The 24,728-nt window shown below is 41.9% G+C and overlaps 1 protein-coding gene across 1 annotated transcript in view; it reads left to right on the top strand.

The window, feature by feature from the left end:
- The window catches only part of ANKRD44 (ankyrin repeat domain 44), a 112,737-nt gene that overhangs the window by 76,500 nt on the left and 11,509 nt on the right, over nucleotides 1–24,728 (top strand). The window contains 11 exon segments of the mRNA XM_030454115.1: nucleotides 256–278; nucleotides 280–346; nucleotides 349–367; nucleotides 3,806–3,888; nucleotides 5,178–5,295; nucleotides 7,519–7,587; nucleotides 8,248–8,388; nucleotides 11,215–11,298; nucleotides 12,243–12,354; nucleotides 20,920–20,991; nucleotides 21,998–22,199. Of these exon segments, the coding sequence (XP_030309975.1) occupies nucleotides 256–278; nucleotides 280–346; nucleotides 349–367; nucleotides 3,806–3,888; nucleotides 5,178–5,295; nucleotides 7,519–7,587; nucleotides 8,248–8,388; nucleotides 11,215–11,298; nucleotides 12,243–12,354; nucleotides 20,920–20,991; nucleotides 21,998–22,199 (990 nt within the window).

Here is a 24,728-nt window from a genome sequence, read left to right as displayed (position 1 = left end):
CTCAGCAGTTTTGGTTTTTCTAGTTTAAATTCACAGCATCCATTTGTACCTTCAGAGTGGGAATCATGTGCTGACCACTGCTGACCACTTTCCACACCACTGCAGTTGTGTCTGCTGGCCCTCAGTCTCTGAAATCTACAGTCTCCATGGCTAGGCTGGTTATTCTTGCATCAAGTAGAAGAAGTCCTGTCTGTGCTCACTTGGTTCTGGTTTGCTCTCCTACTATTAACCTTGCCTGCAAACTGTCTCCTGCAGGAGGGGAAATCGACTGCGTGGATAAAGGATGGGAACACCCCCCTGCACGGGCTGCAATATGGGCACGAGCTTTTGATCAACACCCTCATCACAGTGGAGCTGACACTGCCAAGTAGGTGGCTTGGACTGGAGCTGTCTCTTTTGGCCCTGGTGCCTTGGAAACACAGCTCCTTCCTCAGGTTCTGGAGGGGGGGAGGTGAAAATGGAGAAGGGGGAATTGCACTGGGGGTGATGTGGGGCATAAAATAAAAACACTTGGGCAGTGTGGAGGGGAAGGAAGCTTTGCTAAGTTCCTACTCTTGACAAGCAGCACAAGTGCTGCTGCTTTTTCCTGAAGCATTGGTGTGGCACAGTGAAGTCCATGTGTATGTGTATGAAGTGCTCCTTGACCACAGTTATTCCATAAGTCTGCTGGCAGTGAGTTTGTGTGGGAAACACAATTGAAACAAAAATTCTGGTGCCTTGCAAGGGAATTTTGTTCCTATTCCTTTGTATCTAAATTAGCCTGGTGTCTAGTGGCCTGCCCCATGTGGTGAGTATTTTTTTTTTTTCTGGTAAGATGTAAGATAATAAAAATGCAGTAGCACAAAGCAGACATGAATGACTATTTCTGATCTCAGAATAGCTGGAGACTGTCTTGGTGTTGCATGGTTTTTGATATTCAGGTGGCTGAAATAATAGGACTGCTTTTAATTTGTGGACTTGGGAGGAGTTTTTGACTAGAAGGACCAGGAGTTAAATTAGACACATTTCTAAGTGCTGTTGGTGCTTTCTGCTTCAATTATTTCTTTGGGGTTTCCCCCCCCCCTTCACATGTGTCAAGACCACCCACAATACCATAAGTATTATCAGCTCATTGGCAGATGCTTTATTTTTAAGAGTACTTAATTATTGGTTAGTTATATTGAGGTTCTTAGTGTCTTTCAAATGAAAAAGGCAAACCTGAAGGTAACCAAAAGGGTGTAAGAGCAGATAAATTCATTGTAACAAGGTGTATGGGTACCAGGTGTTTCATAGCAGCATCACACTTCATGAATGTAAGTTTTTGGCAATTAGGTCCATAAGTCTTCGAAATTAAATTAAAGAGTCTTCTACCATAGAAATCTGTGACTTCTCTTGATTTACCCAGTTAGGAAAACATGTTTTCAGAGGCAAATGAGCTGGGTTTCATTTTAAAGGTACTTGCAGCTCTTGGTATTTGGTTTGTTTGCTCAGTGTTGTTTCAGGAAGTGGCACATTGCCCATATTCCTTTATCAAGTAGGACTTGTCACCGTGCAAACTCAAAGGGTGGAACAGATCTTCAGTGGGCATGGATAATGAAATTCCACAGGCTTCAGCTAATGTCACTGGATTTTATTAGCACAGCCAGCACGAAGATCTTGCTCTCTAAATAGATGAGTGTTTTTCCTAGCTTTTTCCCCAGTACATAAGTCCCAATCTGGCTTTTTTATCTTGAAGTTTAAGGGAAAATGTGATGCCAGTGGGATAGCCCACTCTTGAGTCAGGGTTATCCACTTAGAAATTTCTATTTCACACTTGGCTGAGTGGAACATTGATAAAATAAAACACTTTTTCCAGCAGCAGGAACAAGTGAAGTGAGGAGTTGGCTCAGGCAGATCCAAATGATGCTACTGTGCTAAACAAGGAGCACTGAAATGCTGGGAAGGGGATTTCTTATGTGCTGCACATAAATAAATCTGGTCGAGCTCCCTGAATTGGCTTTAAAAAGAAACTCTGCAGCAATGTGAGCAACAACTGCAAGCAGCTCATTCAGTCTTGGAAATAACTGCTTTTAAAGGTGAAAGTCTGTAAGTGATGGGAGGGACAGCATGAGCAGCACTAAAGAAGTGTGACACTGGGTAGCACCTGTACAGGTTAGAGTATTTTGATGGAAAGCCAGAATGTGCTAGGTTGAAATCTTGACCAAAAGAAGAAAAATATTGCTTTAGATAACTAGGTGGAGGTGGAGATAGAGGGAATGTGCTGTAGGAAGAAGCACAGAGATAGAATGTCCACTGTTCACTTAAAGATCTTAAGCCATGGCTAAAAAAAGTGACCTGATTATACAGATGCAGCAGTTTGGTGGAGCTTGTGCTGTTTCCCTCAAAGAAGAAGCTGCCATGTCCATTTTTAATGGATTTACTCTGAGACGTAAATACTGACACTAGAAAAATGAAGATTCTGATGGCAGAATCAGAAGGGCAGGACAGTCAGCCCTTAGTGTAGTGAAGCAGCAAGGAGGGCAAATTTAATGTGAAGGCAAAGGAAGGATGGGCCTGTGGATTCTGGAAAGGATGAGTTTTTAAAAGCAGACCACAATTAGTAAATATGTGTATGTAGAAACTGTTAGAGAAGGCAAGATGTCCTTATAAACATCCACATTCATTTTTGTCTAGAGTTTCCTACATAAGGATGATTTATGGCACCTTTTGCAGAAAGACAAATCCCTTTGTCTGCATCTGGAAGCCTCTTCCATGGGGTGATCCTACTCTCCCATCCACCAATTGTCCCACAGGAGTGAAGGGCAGATCTGAACCCATCTGCTATTGTTCCAGAGTTTGTCATTTTTTAAACATCCATCTGCTGAAGCAGGCAGGAGATGATAATCTTGTCCAGATAGTTGGTTTCAGAGGCTCTGTGTTTATGTGCACTTGGAGGACTGCCTGTCAGGTAATATTTCCAGAATAACAAGATGCCATTCACAAAACAATGCTATATGGCAGAAGCCAAGATGTCCAAACCCACACGTCTTCTATGCTTGGGGACTGAACTGAGATGATTTGCTGGTGTTATTAAAAGCTGCTGAGAACTCATCTGATTTTAAAATTATGTGTTTGCCAAAGGATAGGTGCCTCCTTTAATTTTCACCCAGTGTGTCTGCTCTGAGCAGTTCATAATGTAACTGGAAAGAGGGTTTTGTGTGAAATGGGGTGGGGGGTAGAATTTGGGAAGATGTATGAGGAGAGTAGCTGGCACAAATAGGAAAATGAGGTGTTGAGTAGAAAAAGAAAACTGCAGATGTCACAGCAACCTAAAGGAAAGTGCAAGGAGGAGTCCAGCCCCAAGGAAAACAGAGGGAAGAAGAGGAGGCTTTGAAAAGCCACATGAGAGTTATCTGGAGGATGTTAACTGCAGGAAAGGTGGAATTCAGAAATCCCAGATCTTCTCAGTATTCTTACCTCAGATGGCAGATGTGGTGTGTCGAGCTAACACAGAAATTTGTTCATCCCACAGCAGGAAATTGACTCCAAGCAAGGTCTTCTCTGTTGCTTCCTTACTCCCTCACCTTGGCTTTCATCTTGAATTTTTAGAAGCCTTCCTGCCACATTCTGTTCAAAGCATGATGCCAAGATTTTGCTGTATCAGAATATTTTTAACTCCTGAGGAGGCAGATAGAAAAAACCACAGCAGGCAGCATCTTCCTTGAAAAGGACTACAAAAAAAAAAAAAAGATAAAGGCACCTCTGTGGAAGGAGCTTTGGATGTGTTGTGCTTGTTTGCAGCTGCATTTCCCCTGGCTGTGTGTGATGAGATTCTTGTGCCTTTCAGGTGTGGGATCCACAACATGTTCCCTCTCCACTTAGCAGCGCTGAACGCTCACTCCGACTGCTGCAGGAAATTGCTGTCATCAGGTAAGTAACCCCCACGCTGGCCATGGAGCTGAAATTGTCTGTGTCTCTGTTCCTTCTACCTCCTTTAGCCTCAGTTTTGTGAGCTGTTCAAAGAAAAAAACCAAACTTCCTTGTGCTGCTGCTGTGTTGGGGGTGTGGTGTACAGCGTGTGAGGCTTCCCTAACAGCGTGCTGGTCCCTCTGTGCATCCTGCAGTGCTCCTGCCCCTTTTCTCCTGGCAGGCTCAGAGTGTTTATAGTCACTCACCAGGAAAAGGGAGGAAATGTAGGACCCTTTTCCACACCATAGGAAAGTGAGAGCCAGACCCATTTTGGTTTAGGTTCCTCCCACCCTGCCTGAAGAAATAATTCAGGAAATTACCTCCTTGGAGTAGGTATTACCACTGGTGCAGGTACTTACATCTCACTAATGATCTGTTGTAGATGCAGCTAAAGTTTCTTTCTGCATCTCACCAAGGTAAAGGAATTAGGCTGGCCAAAGCTTGGTGTGCACAAGAGGGAGAGTGGAGTGTCAAGAGAGCAGTCTCAGGATCCTTCCTTCAGGAGCAGGAGTTTGCTGGTGCAACCCTTTCAGGAGAGGCAGTAATCAGATGCCAAATCCCATTTGCTTTTTTTTTTTCCAGGCAAGAGTTGACAGAAGTTTAAAAAAAAAAAAAAAAAGAGGCAAATAGAATGCTCTTTCTAGAAAATTGCTTCATTCCTTAACACATATACTCTCTGGTGTCTGCTTCCCTCACCCTAAATTTGAATCCTGTAGGATATAAAAAAAAGTGTGAAAAATGGCAGTGACATAAACTGTTACATTAAACCCTGGTGTGCTCACCTTGATCACCAGATTAGGAAGGAAGGGAGAAAGCTGAGTGTCCAGATTTATTACTGCCACACTTATGTCTTCTCCCTTTTGCATCCTGATGGAAATCCCTCCCTGATGCTGGGAGCCTCTTCCCAAGCCAAAAAAACCCACGCTGTGGTTTTTCTCCTTATTTCTTCGTGTTTTCTGTCTTCCTGTCCTGCTGTCATGAGTCCTCTTGATAAGCATCTGCCTCCTACATGCCTACCACATGGTTTGAAGAAGCAGAGCTGGATGGGGAAAGAGATGCTCATCAACTTTGCAGCTCTTTTTATAGAGCTGCCAAACCCGAGCAGCTCAGACCCCCTCTTTTCTGACTCTAGTTGCGTGCGTTCTGTTTGCCTTTTCATTTGGTTTGTTTTTTCCTCTTTTTGTTTTTTCCTTATTTTCTCCAACTAACTGATTTCTCTGTCTCTGCAATGTTTCTTGTGGTTTAACTAGGACAAAAGCATAGCATAGTGTCCTTGTTTAGTAATGAGCACGTGCTGTCTGCAGGCTTTGAAATAGACACCCCTGATAGTTTTGGAAGAACGTGCCTCCACGCTGCCGCTGCAGGAGGGTGAGTACCTGGGACTCAGCATTGCTCTTGCAAGTTCTTTGGTGGCTTCCTTGCAGATTTGATGCCAGACAACATGACCAGGTCATCCACAGAGGAATTTGTTGCCATGCAAGGGAAGCACAAGCCATCTGATGCCAAATTTTGGTGACTCGAGGCAGTTTTTGCCACCGCCCTCGTGTCAGGGCTGCTTGGGAAGTAAAGGAGATGGTTTGATTACATCTCCTTGGTTGTGCTTTGAAATATGGGTTTCAGGCATAGGGAAAACCCTTTTCTGGGCTGCTGTGGGCAGGGGAGTTATTCCTGGCCTCCACCTTTGGACTGTGTCCTGAAGATGCAACATCTGCCCATCAGATTCCAGTCCTGGCATCCAAATGGAGCTCGTCTTCCTCTTTCTCATTTCTCAAGTGCAAGTTTAAAAGTTTCTCAAAGAAAAAGCCACAAAAACCAAAAAAACAAAAAAAACAACCCCCAAAACAAACAAGCAGCCTTGAAATTCTTGTTCTCTTGGTCATTCCTGATAAGTGGTGGCAGGCCAGAAATGGAAAGAAAGGAAAACTGAAATATGTCAATTTAAATTGCAAATATTCCATCTAGTGAGTTTGAATCCTTCCAAATAATTGTCAGTGGAATGCTGTGAAGTTGTCCTAGCAAAAGGACACAGAGTTTTGACTCTTCTCTTGAGGACACAGGAAACAGCTGAAATGGAGCCTTGGCTAGAACCCAGCTTGGATTGGCTGTGGTTGTAGCAAGCAGAAGTGGTCATCCACAGCAAACTCTTGGCAGTCTTTCTAGATGCTTTTTCCTTCTTGGTGAACCAAACTGTAGATCACAAAGTTTTTGTTATTACCAAAACCTAATCATATTGATCCCAATACTGGTTTTGTTACTCTCATGGTATCATTCTTTGTATTAATAGAGGTGCAGCCTTGTACTGATAGAGTTCATGTGACTTTTTCATGGATGGAGAATATTGTAGTATATTTCAGATGCTACTTCTTCAACAAGGCTGCACCCCAAAAAGATAATGAAAACAACCTGGGAGCCCCAAGGAGGAGCCCCTAGTTTATTTTCATGAGCCACTTTTGCTTCTTACAAAGCCCTGAAGACTTTTTAAGGAGCAAAAGTGGCACATGAAAATAAACCATATATTTCCAGCTGTTTACTACAGTTGTCATTCCTAACAAGTGCTGGTATTTTTAGTACATTGTGGTGAGTATTCTGTGCAACAGCAGTTTAGAGGAGGGATGAACACAGGCCAGCATATTGCAATCCAGTGTGTTTTTTGGTTTTTTTGCTTGACATGTGCCTGTTACTCCCATTAACCCAACGGGCTGCATGGGTACTGGGAAAAGAACCTTGCTCAGAGCCCTGCTCATCTGATGGTCAACACAAATGATTTATTGCCCCTGTGAATGACAAGGAGCCTTGAAAGTGCTCTGCTTCTTTACATAGTTTTCTGGCTTAGTTTTCTGTCTGGAGTCAGACATTTATTCACTTAAACTACAAAAGGTGTGAGAATTCAGCTGGGGCATTTCCTATTAAAAATCACCTGGCTTTAAACAAGATGAAAAAGCAGCTGTGATCTGCTGAATTCTTCCAACAGCTGCAAAGCAGCAGAGCCCAACTCATTCACTTACAGAAATTCAGTATTGGTATGAAAATCCCTTTCCACAGCTCTGCCCTTGGTTCAATAAAACAGAGATGTGCTTGCATCAAATCATAGGAGAATAAACTTAAAAGTAACCCTGGTGATTAGATCTCACCAAGTAAACAGAATTTGAGCCAAGTGATTACTGTTGAATGCTCTGCAGAACGAGGGTGGATCTTGTTAAATGTCACCTCTTCATTATTAGGCTGGCATTTTATAAGAGAGAAACAACTTTAAAAAAAAAATAAAAATTGTTCTCTTATAAAATACCAGTTCAGTGTGGGAAGCATTTTTCCTATTGAAAACCCCCAAACAAACTGAATTCAGATTGCATTTACTGTGCTCTCTTTGTGTCTTTTCTGGAGAAGAGAACTTTGAGGATTTCTGGCGAGAAAAAAAAAAAAGTTTCTTTAAGACTTTACTTTTTTTTCATTGAATTACACATTGTAGTTGGCTGTAGCCTGTTTTTTCATGGCAAGTATGACAAATTTCAGTGATTTTTTCCCCTTTTTTTATTAGCAGGGGGCAACACAGATGTAAACTTTTGTTCATGTTTTGTTTTCTTCTCTTTGCAGTAATGTTGAATGTATAAAACTCTTGCAAAGCAGTGGAGCAGATTTTAATAAGAAGGACAAATGTGGGAGGTAGGTGAATTACGAAGCTCATTTGAAAAAGCAATATAAAATCACAAAGCCAGAATCAAGTAGGCAAGAAAGAAAGACCACTTCAGGTTGGAAATCATATGTTCTATGAAAAATGACAGTAAAATAAAGTAGTAGTTTGGTCTTTTTGCTGCAGCAGTTACCTGCTAGCCAGATAGGTGCTGACTGCATTAAAGACATAAAAGCCATCCCCACCCATATTTTTTGGTTTAAAAATATCACAGGTTTCTTTATGGTTTTTTTCCTCATTCCTTTTTGTCTTGCCTGAATTCTCTACGATGGAAGGATCCCTGCTTTTTGATGTGCTTCCTAGAGGTCTTTTTTTCCCCTCTATGAATTGTTGCTATGGCTATGCCAGCTAAATAAGATGCTGGGAGAGTCACTCACAGCTGGCAGAAGGCAGCCTGTATGCAAGAAACCTGGGAACAGATTGTTTGCCAGGCAAGGATTGAGGCTCTGGATCCTACAGGGAAGACCCAAACTTCCCATTCAGACATCATTTTGTGAAGTTTGCCTCACTTTGCATTTCCTCCTCCCAGGAACATGCTGGATCCCAGCTGCTGGAAATCCCTAGGGATGCAGCAGCTCAGCATGGTTGGTAACATTCAGCACTGAGGTAACAAATTGTCACTTCTGTTCCAGGACACCTTTGCACTATGCAGCTGCAAATTGTCATTTCCACTGCATTGAGAGCCTGGTGACAACAGGAGCCAGCATCAATGAAACAGATGACTGGGGACGCACCCCTTTGCACTATGCTGCTGCTTCTGACATGGACAGAAAGTGAGAGAGCCTCTTTTGTTTCCCTGGCTTCAAACATTGTGCTAAAATCATTGTCTTCCAATTCTCTTCATGATGCTGTGCCACTCAAGCAAAAAAAAAATGGTGCTGCTAGTGGAGGAATTTCTCTGGGATGTTTGTTGCTCTGACTTCTAAGCCAAGCCCCCAGATGATGTGGCATTTCAGCTCCATGGTTTACCTTTCATGTAAGGCAGAGTTTTGCAGCCCCCCCTACCCCACTGAACTGTTCTCACAACTCTTTGTCTCATGTTTCCTTTTGTGTGGTTTCTTCACAAGAATCAGATCAGAGGATTTTTTTCTCCATCTGCTTTGCGAGTCCATCAGAAGGGATGGAGTGAGAGGCAGCAGCAGGAGAGGTTTTCCCAGATGGGCTGCTGTGACAGACAAACATCTGGCCATGCAGACAGACTTTATGGGAAGGATGGGCTAGATCTAACCATCAGCCTCTTTCCACTGACAGAGCTGGTGAAAATGCTCACCCTGTCCAACAGGGTTGTTTTTTAGAGACTTGAAAAAGGGAGAGGCCTGGGGAATATCCTTTGGCAGAAGGCAGTGCTGTTCTTGTGAGAAAGGAGGAAAACAGCTGCAAAACTTAGAAATCCTGTGGTTAGTGACTGCAAATTCTAATTCCCAGCTAGCTGCATATTTTGGCAATCTCTTCCCCATCCTGTATGAAACAGGCTCAGTCACCCTGTTAGTGCTCTTTAAATTGTTAGCAACCTGTATTTGTTTAATGAGGCTTCTCAGCCTCATTCCTTTAGACACTGAGGAACTAATTTCTTGGTTTCTCATATAGCAAAGTCTGATAAAAATACACCTGGTTTATTCCCAGCAGAACACCTTCTCAAAGCCACTGGGGGAAAACTCTGACTTAACTTTAGAGTGGAGGTTAGAATGCCATACCAGGGCCTTGGTAGCTTCTTCCTCACTTGCTGAGATTGTGCTGGTAAAGAAGATTGTTTTCCCTATCACCTTCAAACCTGAGCAGTGCTGGGAAGAAGGCAGCAGGATCTTCAAAGATCTGTGCTTGGCATTATGATCAGAGTGGGCTTCTGGAAGGCTTTCACCACTGCCTTTTTCTAATTTTGTCTTGCCCAGGGTGTTGAGACACTTGATTCTGTGTGGTTTTCAGCTTTTGGCTCTTTATAGGAGAAGTTCCTGCATTTACACAAGTTCTTGGTTAATTTAAAGATGCACCTGCTCCCATCACTAATTAAAAATGAAGAAAATAAAATAAAAAAGCTTCAGTCACAACCTGAATGCTGGCAGGAATATGTGCCCCCATAGTCCAAACCTAAATTGATTCTGATGTGGTGGTAGTGTCTTCTCATTAAATTTTCCAGCTTGAGATGTCTGGGAGAAGCCTTGTTACACAGATGAAATGTTATTTGCAATACATTATTTTATAGGTCAGCATTTTTTTTTATTTTTAACTGCTGAATGGCAAAAAACCCTCCCCAGGTCAGGCAGCCTCAGTCCAAGGAATATTCATAATTATTTAGCTGTGGATGTGGGCAGCTAATGAGAAGGGAGAAGCCTGGATGCAGGGAGGCTGCCCTCCTGTTTCAGCATTTCTGGTAATTGTTGTTGCTCATGGTCTGCAGGAGGTGCCCTCTCCTGCAGTGGGCATCACAACAGCATTTTCATTAAAAAGGGGACTGTGGTTTCTGACTACAAAACTGGTTCTCCAGGTCATTGCTTATTCTGTTGGGGAATCTTATTTTGGGATCTCACTGGTTTGGAGTTAACCAAAAGCAGATGCATGTAGGATTTCAGTGTAGCACATGAGTACTGGCTATGAGCTTGCAGTGTTAATATCCAGGGGAGTTATTTTATCCATAATGACATTTTCTCCAACTCTGTGGTCATCAGACAGACCCTGGGTTTGTAGAGCAATCCCTTCTTGCTTTCACCCACAGGAAGAATGGCAAAAAAAAAGAGGTTGGAAATTGCATGTTAAAGGAAGAATGTTCTGTTCTGCATTGTGCAGAATCCAGCCTGGAATTTGGGTGTAATATTGGGGTTGAAATTACCAGACTCTTCTAGAAACTTTTCAAGCTTCTAATCCCTGATGGCAGCAGCGTGTGAAGGTGTTCTGTGATAGCCTTGGTTGCCAAGAAAGATCATCATCACAATCTTGTGACTGAAAGATCACAAATCAGTGTTCTGTTTGCCACCCAGCCAGCTGGGGAGCAGAGGTACCAAAAATGTGCAGGAATATGAAGAACAGGTTGAACTCAGTGAAGAATCTACAGAACCTGAACCAGGAGATCCACACAGAATGGCCAAGATATTTCACAGAAAGTGAGGAAAAGTCCATCACAGCTCATGCAGGTTCAAGATAGATCAATTTAATATCAGTGATTTCAGGTTCTCTGCATTCCAAATGCTGCAGAAGAGCTTAGCAGGTTAGTGTAGGAAGAAGCAAACTGTGCTAACCCTGATTTACCCTCTGCAAAGGAAACAAAATGCAGAATGCTGTGGGAGAGAGGGAAGGATTCTGGAAAGTGATGATGAAACTCTTTCTGATTATAAAATTTTCTGGCATTGACCTGTGAGAAAAGAACCTGCCATGTTGCTGTTGTCTCTACAGCTTGATAGCTGCAGCCCCAGAGGGTGCTACACTCATACAAATATATAAATATATTTTATATCCACACATACATATAAAAAACTGGTATAATTCTTACTGTTGGCTGGAGGAGGTCAGTTCCTTGAAGAGGAGATTGGGGCTGGGTGGCAGCATCAAAATCACTGCTATTTTGGTATTTTGAAACTAAGTTGCATTTTTCTGTCCTCTGTGCAAAGAAGAAAGAATATTTTAGGTAACTCCCCTGAAAATGCTGAAGAACTTGAAAGAGCCAGTGAGATGAAGGAAAAGGAAGCTGCGTTGTAAGTTTGGTGTCAATAAAGCAGTCAGGCTCCATTTCTGGAGAATGCCCCTGCTTTGGGCTGCAGTTTACACTCTGCTTTTGCTCCTTCATGGCTGTGCTAAACACAATGCTTGGCTGGAATCAGGGCTCACCTTAGGGAAAATAGCTCTGCTCTCTTCTCTGTGCACATATTCCTTAATATTTCTGTCTCTGTGCTTGTTGCTGTTTCTTAATTGAAGATGTACTTACCAATTCATTCTTGTCACTTTGATGCTTTGCACTGAGTATGTGTGTTGCAAAAAGAAGTAGCCAGTGGCTTCCTTAATGTCTTTGCTCAGACTGACATTTTCATCTAGCTGCTTAATGATGGTTTTCTTGTTTTAAAAAATCCCCTTTTTCACACGACAGCTCTACATTCACTTCAAATTTCAAGCTATGGGAGAAAGTGCTAATAGCAAAATGCTAATTTCTTGATGGCATTAGAAAAAGTGACAGGAGCTATAAAGAGCATCAGGCATCTTCTGAAAATGGATGTAAACAAACAAAAAAAACCAAAACCAAAAAGTCCAGACCAGTAAAACCCAGCTAATAAGTAAATATATTTATGTATGCACATGCCAGGAAATCAGTGCAGTGAAGTATTTTATTACCACTGCTCACCTCACAAGACAGAGTTGTGTAGTTTACTTTCAGGATTGGTAGTAGAAAATTTTAGTAGCCACAAAGGTTGGCTTGAAGATGATTTTTTACTCCCCAAAGATGTGTGGGGACTTTGTGTTTTAAAAAAACAACTGTGAATGTGGGGAGCTATTGATGAAAAAAGGGAAAATTCTAAGGGATTTGAGGTGCTGCTAGAAATACAGAATAAATTTCCAGTTTTCAGTGCCACTCCAAGTTGCAGTGAGGGCTGAGTCTGTTAAATATTGAAATGAGAAATCATTTCAACACGTGAATTGTCCCCAGGTGTCTGGAATTCCTCCTACAAAATGATGCCAATCCATCCATCCAGGACAAAGCTGGATACAACACCGTGCATTACGCTGCTGCCTACGGCCACCGGCAGTGCTTGGAGCTGGTGAGTGCTCAGGTGGTTCAGAAACCTCTGATCTCCTGATATATATTTATAGATATGTTTAAATGCTAGGATTCTGAACTCCCCTGATGTTATTTTTTGAGTCCTCTGGATGATGGCACACGTCAGCTGTGTGCCTGCACCTCCTTTTTTACCTCTGGGGAAATTTTAGCAGCATCGATGCGTTTACTGGGAATCCAGATCAACCTTTTGTGCACTGGAACTGGGAGGGAGTTTGGTTGGTTGGTTTTTAGTATCCTAGACCAAAAGTTTCTAGCTCAGCATGGGATTAGGGAGATGTAGAGTGTGGATTCGTAGGAGTTTGTGACTTGTGAAAAATAGGGGTGATAAAGATGGGTGTTAGCAGAGCTGCTTGATGTTCAGGGTGATCCAGAGTGGTTGTGTACCACATAAACAGACTTCCATTGTGGGGGAAAAAAAAAAGAAAAAAGCTCTAATTGGAAAATTGTAGAGATATTCATGCTTTACTGAGAACACTGTGAGATGTTGAGTGTTTCCTGTTGCTTGAGTCTTTCCTTTTTTGTTGAAGAGTCAAAATACTGATTATTGCTCTGCTTTCACACCACCTTCACCAGCTGCCAGCTACTGCCAGCACCAGAGGACTCCTGCAGCTTGCCTCTCTCAGGGGGGCAGCAGCCAGGAAACTGCCCTGTAATTACTCCAGGGGCAGAATTGCAGGTGGGATGTTAAGCTTTTTTAGCTCCCACCTACAATCCTGTATATTTAGGACAGTTAAAATATCACTGCTTCTCTGTTGCTTGTAGCAGCCACTTTGGCTTTGCCTTGTTTAGAACTTTCTTCTAGAGATGATCTCTCCTGACCTGACTGTGAGGATGGAGGGGTCCTCTGCTGTGCCTGCTCTCTGTAGGAACAAAAACCAAACGGTTTTGGTTTTTTTAAGGACATAAATATAGCAAAGCCTCCTGAGCTGCCCTGGGTTCTCCTGGGTGCTGTGTGACCCCTGTGAATGCTGCAGGTTATTGGCTCCGTGGGTTGGTGCTTAGAGGAGGTGCAGAAGGACAGCTGATTGTGTCTGAGGAGGACTTGGCTGTCTTGGAAATACATTTTTCTTGTTCTTCTCTTCTGTGCTGGTGGAAAGGAAAAGAATATCCACAGTATTTTAAGTTGCTCTTACTCAAGGAGCAGCAGGAGCCCAGCAGCCTTAGCATAAATACTGTAAATTCCAGTGTAAATATCTCTGTGGATAGGCAAGGAGATTTTTTTTTAAAGTTTTGGGCTCAGCATGCAATAACAGAGATAAATGGATGCCTTTCTTGAAAGTGCTAACTTTGAGCCTCTAATCCTTAACCCTGGAACTCTGATGTACAGAATACTCCTAAAATATTTCTAGTCCCTTCCATCCTGAAGAAGAGATTTTCAGGCAGGTTCATAAAAATAAAAGTATTATTTTTCAGTGTCAAATCAACTGTTATTTTGCTGTTTTATCCCTTAGATGAATATTTTTGGTTTATTATTGCTAGTCCATAAATGGAAATACCCACAAATCATCTTCCTTTGAAAAAGACAGTTCTTTGTGGGCACAAAACTCATAGAGGAAAGGGTTGATATAAAAATATGAATCTGATCATAACTAAGTGGGCTAAACAATAAGCTTGGGTTTGTGAGTAACTGTTACTGGTATTTCTATATATGCACAATACTGATAGTCAGCAAAAGGTAAGGGAATTATTTCAGTGTTCCAGAATATCCCAAGTTTCTCACAGACTGTGTAAGATTCATTTTTTCTTTCCCTCTCCCACCTGTTTTTTGCAACAGGTATCTAAACCAGCTTTTTTCTAAGTTATGGTCACTTAAAAAAAACCCAAACACTGGATACTGCATCTTCAGAGGAGTTTCCTTCAATGGAGGATCCAACACTGTAGCCTCTTAGCATTAAAAAATATTTACATGTTTGAGTACAGCTTGAGAGGTTGTCTATGAAAAGATATTCTCACTTTTTGGCTTGCATGTTTACTCTGAGCCCAATATCTGGGCCTGAATTTACTTAAATTTCTATGTGGGGAGAGGAGAGCTATTGGGAGAAGTAAGGATCTGGAGTGAAAAGGTCAAATAAATAAAAATAAAGTTTGTGTTTGTGTGTTCAACCCCAGAGCATTGCAATGGCAGAGCTCATTTTCCTGGAGTTCTTTTAAGGTTGTCTGGGGTATTAGTGGGGTGGTTGATGTGATGTTGCTAAAGGGAGAAGAGTGAAAACAGATTATTCTTGAATTCTTTCTCCCTCTTTTTAAGGCTGAATGGTGGGCATGTGTGGGCAAGCAACTCGAGCTCCCAGCTGCTTTCCTACTCCTAAAAATACCCTGCCATTTGTTTAGACTGTTAGTGACTTCTTTATTGTTCAGGGATATCACTCACCATTGCTGGATGGTATTTCAGAGCTGATCACATCACCAAGCTACTTTGGAAAAAAACCCCACAAGACACCAAACAAAAAAGCACATGTTTTAATATTGAAATTATGTCACAAAATCCTTATTGGTGTGAAAAGAGTGATAATTAAACTGCAATTTCACATTAAAATTCTGTCTGAAGAACCAGTCAGGCACTTTGTGCTGGTAAAAATAGGTTTCTGTGCAGTGTTAAGGCAAGCAGGACTCAATGCCTGTTCTCCTGTAGTGAAACCTCTTGTCTGACCATTAAGAATTGAGAAATAATTTTGATTTTAATCTGCTCTTCTCTTTATTCCATCAGCACATGCAATTCACTCCTTGGCTGATGGGAAGGGAACTGGCACAGGGGCTAATTCCTTGGGGGCTGGGTGGAGAGCATGGTTTAAGCAAGAAGAAAAGGCAAATCTGAGTCTGGCTGAAGCAAGGCCCAGCTGCTTGTGGCAGGGAGAAGGGACAGAGGGAGCTTTCCCAGTAGGAAAAGCCCATGAGAGGAGAGCTCAGCTGGAAACCAGTTGTGGGAGTGTTTGATGTGGGGAGTGACTTGGTACCTCTGTCTGTGAGGGCTTTTCCCATGTGGGAGCTCCTTAAATAGTGGAGGAAACTCAAAATCAGCAACTCAGGTGGCTCTGAGAAGGAAAAGAACTTAGTGCTTGGAAATGACTTCAATAAACCTAATTTGTCTGGCAGTCCTGGAATCCCCTGAATAATGGTAGGTGGATTCATGGAAGCCTTGATGTCCGAATAAGTGCAGTAGGTACCAACCCAATACCTGGGCCTGAATTTACTTAAATTTCTATGTGGGGAGAGGAGACCTATTGGGAGGAATAAGGATCTGGAGTGAAAAGGTCAAATCCTTCGACCCAAACAAATAAAATTTGTGTTTGTGTTTGCACAGATCTGACAGGATAATTTAGCTTGGATTTTATGTACTCCTAGCTAGGTAATTTTGACCCTATAAACATTTTCTAGAAGGCTGATGCTGCCTGTGGGCTCCAGGGGTGCAGAAATCAACCATTTGCTTTGGGTGCTCTGCTGGCACTTGGCTTGTAGGATAGGAGTATTGCTGAGTGTTTCTGAGGTTTATTTTCTATCTCTTTTGAGAGATTGAATCCTTTTTTAAAACCGGAGTATATTTTTATTTTCCTGAGGTGGAGAAGCAAGGCATTTACATCTGCTGCCTCCTGACAGAGAATAACAAGGCCATTGCAGAACTGCAGGAGAGAGTTTTCCTTCAGTTTGGAGAGGGGTCTTAAATACCTGTCTGTGATGGTGAAATGTGAAGGTGGGAAGGATATCTGACTTGTTCTCATCTCCTGTATCCAGTGGAGAGGGCACTGGATCATGGCAGATGGCATTGCAGGCAGAGCATGGAAGGAGCTGTGGGTGTAGGGATGCTGGGGGTGTGATCAGGCTTCTTTTACAAGGCCAGATGTGTGCCTGCAAGAACAGACTTTCAGAAAGACACCATCCCTGGCTTGTTGCTGGTTGCCAGCTTGCAAGGCCATCCACAGCTTCATCAGGCACAGTCCCCTGCAGTGTGTGTTTGTGTCTCTGTGTCTGGAGTTGGTCAGCCCGAGGAGATTTGATCTTGAGGGTTGTCACTGAACATTTTGAATAATGACTGAACATTCCCCTTCCCCTGAAGAGGGGATGCAATTGAAGTGATGCACCTGGCGTTTTCAGTGGCTGTTTTGATAGGAGGCAGTAGTCCCCTGGCTTTAGGAATGTTTCATCTGCAGGTGGGCAGTGTGGGGATGGGTGTGCAGGAGATGGGGTCTTGCTTTAGGGTTCTGTTGGTGCAGTTTGTCCCACAGGCAAACAAACAAACAAACAAACTATGAAACACTCGCAGATCACTTTTATACCTGAATATTTATGCCTTTCATTATTCTAATTGACGTTTTTAATTAGATTGGAAGCAAAACTCCATTGGATATAGTGAGTAAATGAAAAATGATTGCATGAAGAAGAACCTCAGCTCGTGACTAGCATGCCCTGTGCTTCAAGCAACTGCATGTGTGCTGCTTTTGTTCCTCCTGGATTCCCTCCTTGCTGTTGCTTACAGGCTTTGCTAGAAAGTTTTTTCCTGAGTCTCAGGAGCTGCAAGCCAAGTGCACGAACCTGGCTGGCATGGCACTGCTCTGGATGCTGCTGTGACTTTGGGTGATGCACTTTGTGTTGGTGAAATGGACCCAGCACTTGTCTGTGTTCTGAGAGTCTGTGGTTCAGAGCAGAAATGTGAATTATCTGTCTCCAGGTGAGCCTGGGTTTAGAAAGCACTTGTGTGTGTGTGTCACAGTCAAGGCACAAATGAGAGAGGAGTGGCAAAAAATACCATGGAAACTCATGTCTTGAGAATTTATTGTCACTGGATTTCAGCAGCACTCAAATTTTTTAGCAGAAGACAAAAATCTTTTAAGGATTTCTCTAAAGAAAAGCATTCCTACACCTTTTGTAAAAACGTATGGAATTTTGCAAACTAAGTCAGAGGGTCCTTAAACCCACATATGAAGCTTTACAGAACCTCTGAGGTAGAATAGCTGGCCAAAACCCAAACAATATATACATGATTCAAGTGTGAAAGTTCCAGGTTCACTCTGCCTTGACAGACAAAAAAGAATTGGACTTCTACATCCCTGGAAGTGCCCAGGATATGATGCTGGCCAGTTCTGGGTAGGATCTCTTGCTCTCATTTGTAGCTGTGTTGCTTCAAGGGTCATTGGGTGAGAATCTCTCCCACTGAGCATGGCACTTGTGTGGTTTGATATGAAATGATCTTGTGTGAAGTGGGAGAGCTCAGATGGAAGATCAGTGCCTGCTTGAATGTTGAGGTTTAGATGTGTAGAGAGGGGACCTTTGGTCTCTTTGATGCCAGGTAAGTGTTTGTTTGTGGCTGTTCTGGTAGGGTGTTGGGGATTCAAACTTTGTCCTGGGAAAGTTGCATGGGACTAGAAAAATAAAAGTCTTCAGACTAAGTCTGCTTCTTCCTACATTATTTTCACTTCATCCATAATCCACAAACCTGAGTAAAATCCATGTGGACAATGATTGCTCTGATTTTTAAAGCTTGGTATTAGACAAACCTATCAGACACTGGGTTAAGGATGTGCATTGGTTTTAAGCTGATCAAATTACAATGATTTGATCACTGGCATTTACAAACATGGCAAGAGCTTATAGGCTTGCTTGTACCCCCTGAGGATGTTTTTTTAACTCTTTACCTTTGAATTATTCGTTCAAGAATAATTCTGAGATTTCAAAATGGTGTAAAGTAGTGCAGAGGATAATTCTATTGCTTTTCTGTATCTCATCTGAAACAACTGATGAGAGTCTTCAGTCTTGTGCTTGCTGGAAAAGCCAGCAAGCTTTTAAAAAAAAAATTATCTAAAAGAAGCTGCTGCTGGTGTGTTTTCCCCCAGCAGAGACAATTATCTATTGCAATTTGTCAGGAAAGATGAGACTCAAAGGTGACATCCTAGCTGAGATATTTTTATATGGGCCTGAAAGTGCCATTAACAATTGGTACTAATTGCTGCTTCTGGCTGACCTTGGAAGTGATAAGCTACATTGCTGTGTAATTATTGCTGAAGAGAAATGCTCAGCTATTCCTGTTGTCTTAATTGCCTTTTGACCAGCTCTTCTGAACACTGTTTGCTTAATAACCTTTTGAAGTAAAGGCCACTTAGAGATTACACATGTGGAATCTAGTATGTTGCCTTTTGACAATGGCAAATAGCACCAAACTGAAGAAGTTCATTCACTTTTGGGTGTTAATTTATTTTATTTTTAAGCAAGAGGTGAATTTTAGAATATAATACAGTCTCTAAGAACAACCACGTGAAGTAACCTGACTCATTAACTGGCATATCTGATTAAAAAACCCAAAAAAACTGGAAAAGGAAACCCCCCACATCATATCTTGTTGTATAATCCTTTTTTATAACCAAAGAATAAAGTTAAGCAGTAAATCCTCTTATGCCTGTAAATGCCCTTACTCTGCAAATAAAACAAAATAGTGAGGACTGTGAAAGTTATTAATCTTCATACAGAGCTGGGGCACAGAAGACAGTTTATAATCATAACCCTGTGGTGCTTTTAGTTTGTAGCAATAAAACTGAATAATTGTCCCCAAGGACACTGGGTCTTAAGTGTTCTTATAACAAGTACATGTGAACCATAGAAACACTGGTGAAACTGGGGAGTTGCTTGGTAACTCAGTCCTGGCACTTTCTGTGCATGGTTCTTATCCTTGGGTGACTCAGTTTGCAGTGTTAGAAAGTGATGCTTGACAAGGCACAATGAAAAAAAAAATTGTTGGTGGGTGCTGTGTCTTTAATCTTCCTCTTCTTGAGAAGTTCTCTTCTTGCACTGCCTCGTTTTGTATCAGGGAGCCACCAGCTCCACCAGCAAGTTCTTGTTTGCACTTGACTTGGTGATGGGGACCTTCAGCCCCCTGAGTAATGAGCTCATTAAAGCCTTGCCTGCTCCAGCCTAAGCTGCTTTAAGCCATGGAGGTGCCTTTTGTGAGGGGCTTCCAGTCCCACATTTTGTTTCTTTAGAGCCTTAATTTTGTCAGTTTTCTGTGGGGGTTGGTTTGGTGTTTTTTTGTTTTGTCTTTTTTTTTTTTTTCATCTACTCTCAAGGCAATTATCTGCCTTGTTCCAGGAGGCTTTTGGAGCCTTCTGACCCATTAAAGGCAGTATTTCTGTGTGAGAGTTTGAGTTGTGGAGGCAGCAGAACAGGCTTAGTGCTTGGGTTTGTTAGGTGAGGTTTTCATTTTCTTTACAAGAGAAATTTAGAACGCATTCATGTGCTCAGAGCTGGCTGTTGCTTCATCCTATGCACTGCTGTCTTCTATAGAAGCAGAAGAATATCTTAAAAATACAGTGAGACCATAACCTACTAAAAATCTGATGTGGGATTTGATTTTTTTTTTCTGTAGGGATGTGTTAAAGTATATAATCTGTTCATACACACCCCCTCTGCTTATGTGTGGTGCTTGCCTCAGTAAACATTTCCTTCCCAATCCTGACATTGTGCTTGGCCCAAAAGACAGAAATAAACAAAATCCCTGCTTAATTTTCTAGTTTTTCCATGGGATTCGGATCAATGTCCTTGTTTAGTATGTGATTTGTGACACCTTGTGCATTATTAATACCAGCCTGTGCTCCAGTTTGATTTCTGGAGAAATTTATCCTTGATGGAGGTCTGCTAAAAACCAGTTTGTCCCACCAGAAGTTCCTCAGAGCTTAGGGTGTGCCATTGTCTTGCAAAAAATGGCTCTGTAAAAAAAAAATCCAACAAACCCCCTCACAAAAAAAAAAAAGAAAAAAACAACCCAAACCCCTCAAAGAACCCTATGTGAAAAATTGACTTGTAACCTTACAAGTAGTTCAAGTCAGTTGAAGTTACCTGTCCTGCTTTTCTTTCCTTTTTACAGTCACCTGTTACTAATTTTCTGTAAAACTCTGGTTTCTAGTCACAAAGGTCTTTGGAGACTAATTCTTTGAGTAGTTACTAAGTAAAAGGCCACACACAGCTCAAGAAATGCTAATTTATAATATAAATGTTAATACAGAATTGATAACTTGGTAATTATCAATACTGTTGTCAACACTGTGTGATTTTCTTTGCAGCCTCACTTAGATAAGTTGCCAGGGTTTGTGTCCTGTCATGGAGTGGTTCTGATCCATAGTTCCTCCTAGATGGACAGGAATCCCTGGGTTTTAAATGTTTTGGGCTCCAAGTGCCATGCATGTTATTAGATGCTTCTAAGGGTTGAAAGATGTGTTTGCATTTCAGAGAATTGTCACAGCAGAAGCTTCTGCTTTGAGAAATGGTAAAAATGCCCATGAATGACTCACAGCTCAGTTATGATTGCTCCTGGCACTAATTATGTGCCGGAATTATCTGGAATTCTGCATCAGACACTGCTTGCAGACACAGTACCAAAACTGCACTTTTCCTAATGTAAAAAAACTTGGAAAATACTTTGGATCAAAGGTTGTGAAGGTTCCTCACAGCCCTTCAGTGCTCACAGCAGATATCTGAGGACAAAATATATCTTTGTCTGCTGCTTTATAGACTATGAGAATTTGTGCAAAGATGTTCTAATACTGTTTTGTTTTGTTTTCTTCAGCTTCTGGAAAAAACTAACAATACGTTTGAGGAATCTGATTCTGCAGCTACAAAAAGCCCTTTGCATTTAGCTGTAAGTATGAGACGTGTAGAGTGTTGGATCAGCATCTCCTAGAAAAATTAATTAATCTCTGTCTTTGAAGCAATTTTAATCACAGAGTTGTTCAGAAAAACTTGAGAAGGGATGATAGGTCTAGATATAGCAAAACCAGGTTATGGGCTGGAATTGTCAATGAAGTTTTTGGCAGCTGAAGCTCTTGGTTCATACTGACTCTAACACTTGAGTAAGAAGAGAACATAGAGACTGAAGTGAAATTAAATGGAAAGCTGCAACTTTCATATTTCTCTATTTCATGAATTTGGGCTTGGAACTTGAGCCTGGGTTTGGTCATGGAATGGGATACTCTGATGTTCTCCTGGAGATGTGCAGGATGGAAAAAACTGCCTGGTACACAGCAAGGTGTGGGAAAAGATGCTTAAACCCCAGCAGTGCCCTGGAAACTGTGCCACCAAAAGGGAGGGGATGCAGCACGTGTGGCCTCACAGATCACAATATTTCCCATTTCCCAAGAGCTGAGGATTCATCATCCCTCTTCCCTGTTTTCTTGTGCAGAACTATAGAATAGTTGAGGTTGGCCTGGGCCTGTGGAGATCAGCTCATCCCACCTCCAGGCAAAAAGCACTCAGCTCCAGCAGGTTGGGTCAAGACATTTGGGCCAAAGGACTCAGTTTGCTGCCAAACTCTTCTTCCCTTCTCATCTTCTGCAGTTTGAAGGCTGCAGGAAGGGAAGAGTCTTGGAGTTATTGCCTGAAATTGTTCATCTTGGGTTGTATTAGAAGATCAGGGCAAATGGAAAATCATATTTTCTTTCCCTGAACATGAGGAATTGCTTAGTTTCTTGGCTAAAGTGTAATTTAGGAAAATCCTTTCAAGTTGGAGAGCGTCAGAAGGAATCAAGAAAACTGATTTCTGCTGTGCTTAGGAAACTGGGACAGTGCTGGATTTTACTCAAGTTCTAGCTGAAAGCCTTTGAATGAGGAGCATTGGGTTCTTCACCTGCCACATTTCCTATTCCCAGGCCTACAATGGTCACCACCAAGCCTTGGAGGTGCTTCTCCAGTCCCTGGTAGATCTGGATCTGAAGGATGAGAAGGGACGCACTGCTTTGGACCTGGCTGCATTCAAAGGCCACGCAGAGTGTGTGGAAGCTCTCATCAGCCAGGGTGCTTCTGTCACTGTGAAGGACAATGTCACCAAAAGGACCCCCCTCCACGCTTCAGGTGAGTGTGATCTTGTCTGATGCTGGGCTTTTATCAGCCCATCTTGAAATGAGCTCACAGGACTAGGGATTCCCCAAACCCCTCAATATTACTCCAGTAACATTTCACTGCATGACTGTGAAGCATGCCAGCTTCTATTGCTCCCTTTTATCCTGAGTCATTGTTTAGCCATAGATTTGTTTTACCTTTTTGATCTTCCTCATAAATCAGTTCCTTCAGGACTCTTTATGCTTCTATTTCCTGGTCTCATTTTGTTTTCATCAATATCCTCCAAGGCCTTTGTGCCCAGGACTGTCCTCCCCTGAGTGGTACAAAGACACATTGCCTCATTTTTCTTCTTTCTTATGATGCATCTTCAAAAACATATGTATGTAATATGTGGCCCTTTGTTACATATTATTTTATCTGAGATTATTTATGAATATTTTCAGTTTACTTTGCATGAACATTCAAACCTGGATCTTCCATTAGCTCTATTCCAGATTCCAGAGGCACAGCAAGAGCAGCAGTTACCTTCTCCTACTTATCTGACCTTTACCTACCTAATACCTAATAACGTGCAGCATGAGCTGGGAAATGTAGGACTTACCATTTATTTAAATTTTATAGTTTTTATTTAAAGTTTATAGTTTAATATGGACCTATCAGATAAACAGGCAGAGGGAACTTCTCTGTCTCCATGAGAGGCAGGCTCAGGACAGCATAGCAGTGACCTCTAGTGGGAAGTAAAATTAGTACCTCGGTGGATGAGAAGTCTTTTCCAGACCATTTTTAATTGTCCTTACCTTTTAATCTTGCTTGAATTAAAATGAATATACATCCTCTAACCCCAGTTTGCTCTGTGGGTGTGATCATACAAGTGCAACCTGGAAGTGTAAGGTCAAATAGGTTATTAGTAATCAATTTTGTCTGTAGTAACTGAATAAAATGTGTGGAATGAAGGAAATGTGTGTCCTGTCTTCAACAGGATACTAAAAAATGCTTTCTGCTGCCTTCTTAAATTTGCCATCAGAATTGAGCACCTTGTTCCCCACAAGAAAACAATGGTATATAAAGATGTGCTGCCAGAGTTTACATAGAGGGGGTTTTAATTGTTTTTGATAAAAATACAAACTACTAAATCCAGCTGATCTTCACCCTGCTAAAACCCTAACCTAAACCTAACCTAAAACCCTAGCCCTTAATTAATTTAAATCAAAATCTGTGATGGTACAAAACTGCAGCTGTGTTGGTCAAGAATTTTCTGATAATCACTGCAAGCATAGCTTGGGGGCTGCTAATGAGCAAGGTGTGACTTGTGTCACAGGTGTGGACCAACCAAAAAAAAAAGGAATAAATAAAAATCACTGTCTAGAAATTGGAGGTTTTCAGATGAGAGATATGTGCACTTTGAGTAAACATCTATTCAGACAACCTTCCACTCCAGAGCTGTGTTAGCTGTGGTATAAAGCTTCTACCTCCAGCTCTTACCCACTTGCAAGCTGATGGTTTTTATTATGTTTTTCATAACAATAACCTCTGTTTAGGGGTGTTTCAGCACAGAGTGGTGCTACCTATCAGAACCTCTGCACAGTGTCACTGCAGTATTGAGGCAAACTGGGCATGTTTTAAGAAATCAAATAGAATGCTGGTGGAATTTAAAGCCTTGAGTTGTCAGTGTGCATTTGCATCCCCCAAAGTGAATACAGGCACAGTGTTCACTGTGCACTGGAAGGAACAAGAAGGCTTGTGTGCCCATCCCTAAAAACATGTTTGCCTTCATTCCTGCTAATTACACCAGCACAATTGCTGAACACAGCAATTAAGGAGACTTGGAGTGGTGAATCCAATTGCAGGAGTCTTCAGAGCTTGGTCCAGTAAAGAGATTTGTAACTTGAGTAAAGAAATAATTCCCTTTATGAAGTATTTCTTTTCTGTCTGTCTCCCTCAGGAAACAGTCTTCCTCTGACCTCATTCCTTAGCCTAAATTCTATGTTCCCTGTATGATTTTATTACCAGCAGTCTTTCCCCTGGCTTAGCTTGGGGAATCCATTGCAAATGTTCCCCTGGTGTTAGTGGTGAAGCTCTGTTGGCAAAGCTGATGCTCCCTGCAGCCTCTGGCATGCTTAGCAATCCTTAGGTCAGCTCCTAAGAGTTTCTGGGAGTATCTGTTCTAAAACTCACCAGAATCCTTTTCAGATGTTGGTGTGAACAAGTTTTGATTTCTCTTCCTCCTTCTGAGAGAAAGAAGAGATTTATTTCCCCCTTTCCCTAAGCCAGTGACTCACCAGCCCTGCAGAACTGTTTACATGTTATATATATGGCATTCCTTGGTGGTAAATAACTAAAAATGTCTTTTTTTTTTTTTTTTCTGGGTAGAGCAACTAAGATTTTATTGGATGAGTGATGTAAATGTGATGATGTGCACCCATTTCTCTCGCAGAATGATGTGGCATAGGTGGTGTTTGAGGGTTTTTGCCTCAGCCTACAGGGTGTAGGCAGTGTGAATGCATGACATATAAGAACACAGTATCTACTGAGTCCAGGAAT

The sequence above is a fragment of the Calypte anna genome, chromosome 7, assembly GCF_003957555.1.
Source record: "Calypte anna isolate BGI_N300 chromosome 7, bCalAnn1_v1.p, whole genome shotgun sequence".
NCBI lineage: Eukaryota > Metazoa > Chordata > Aves > Apodiformes > Trochilidae > Calypte > Calypte anna.
Note: the sequence above shows the minus strand (reverse complement) of the source record. Positions and strands in the feature narration are given on the sequence as shown.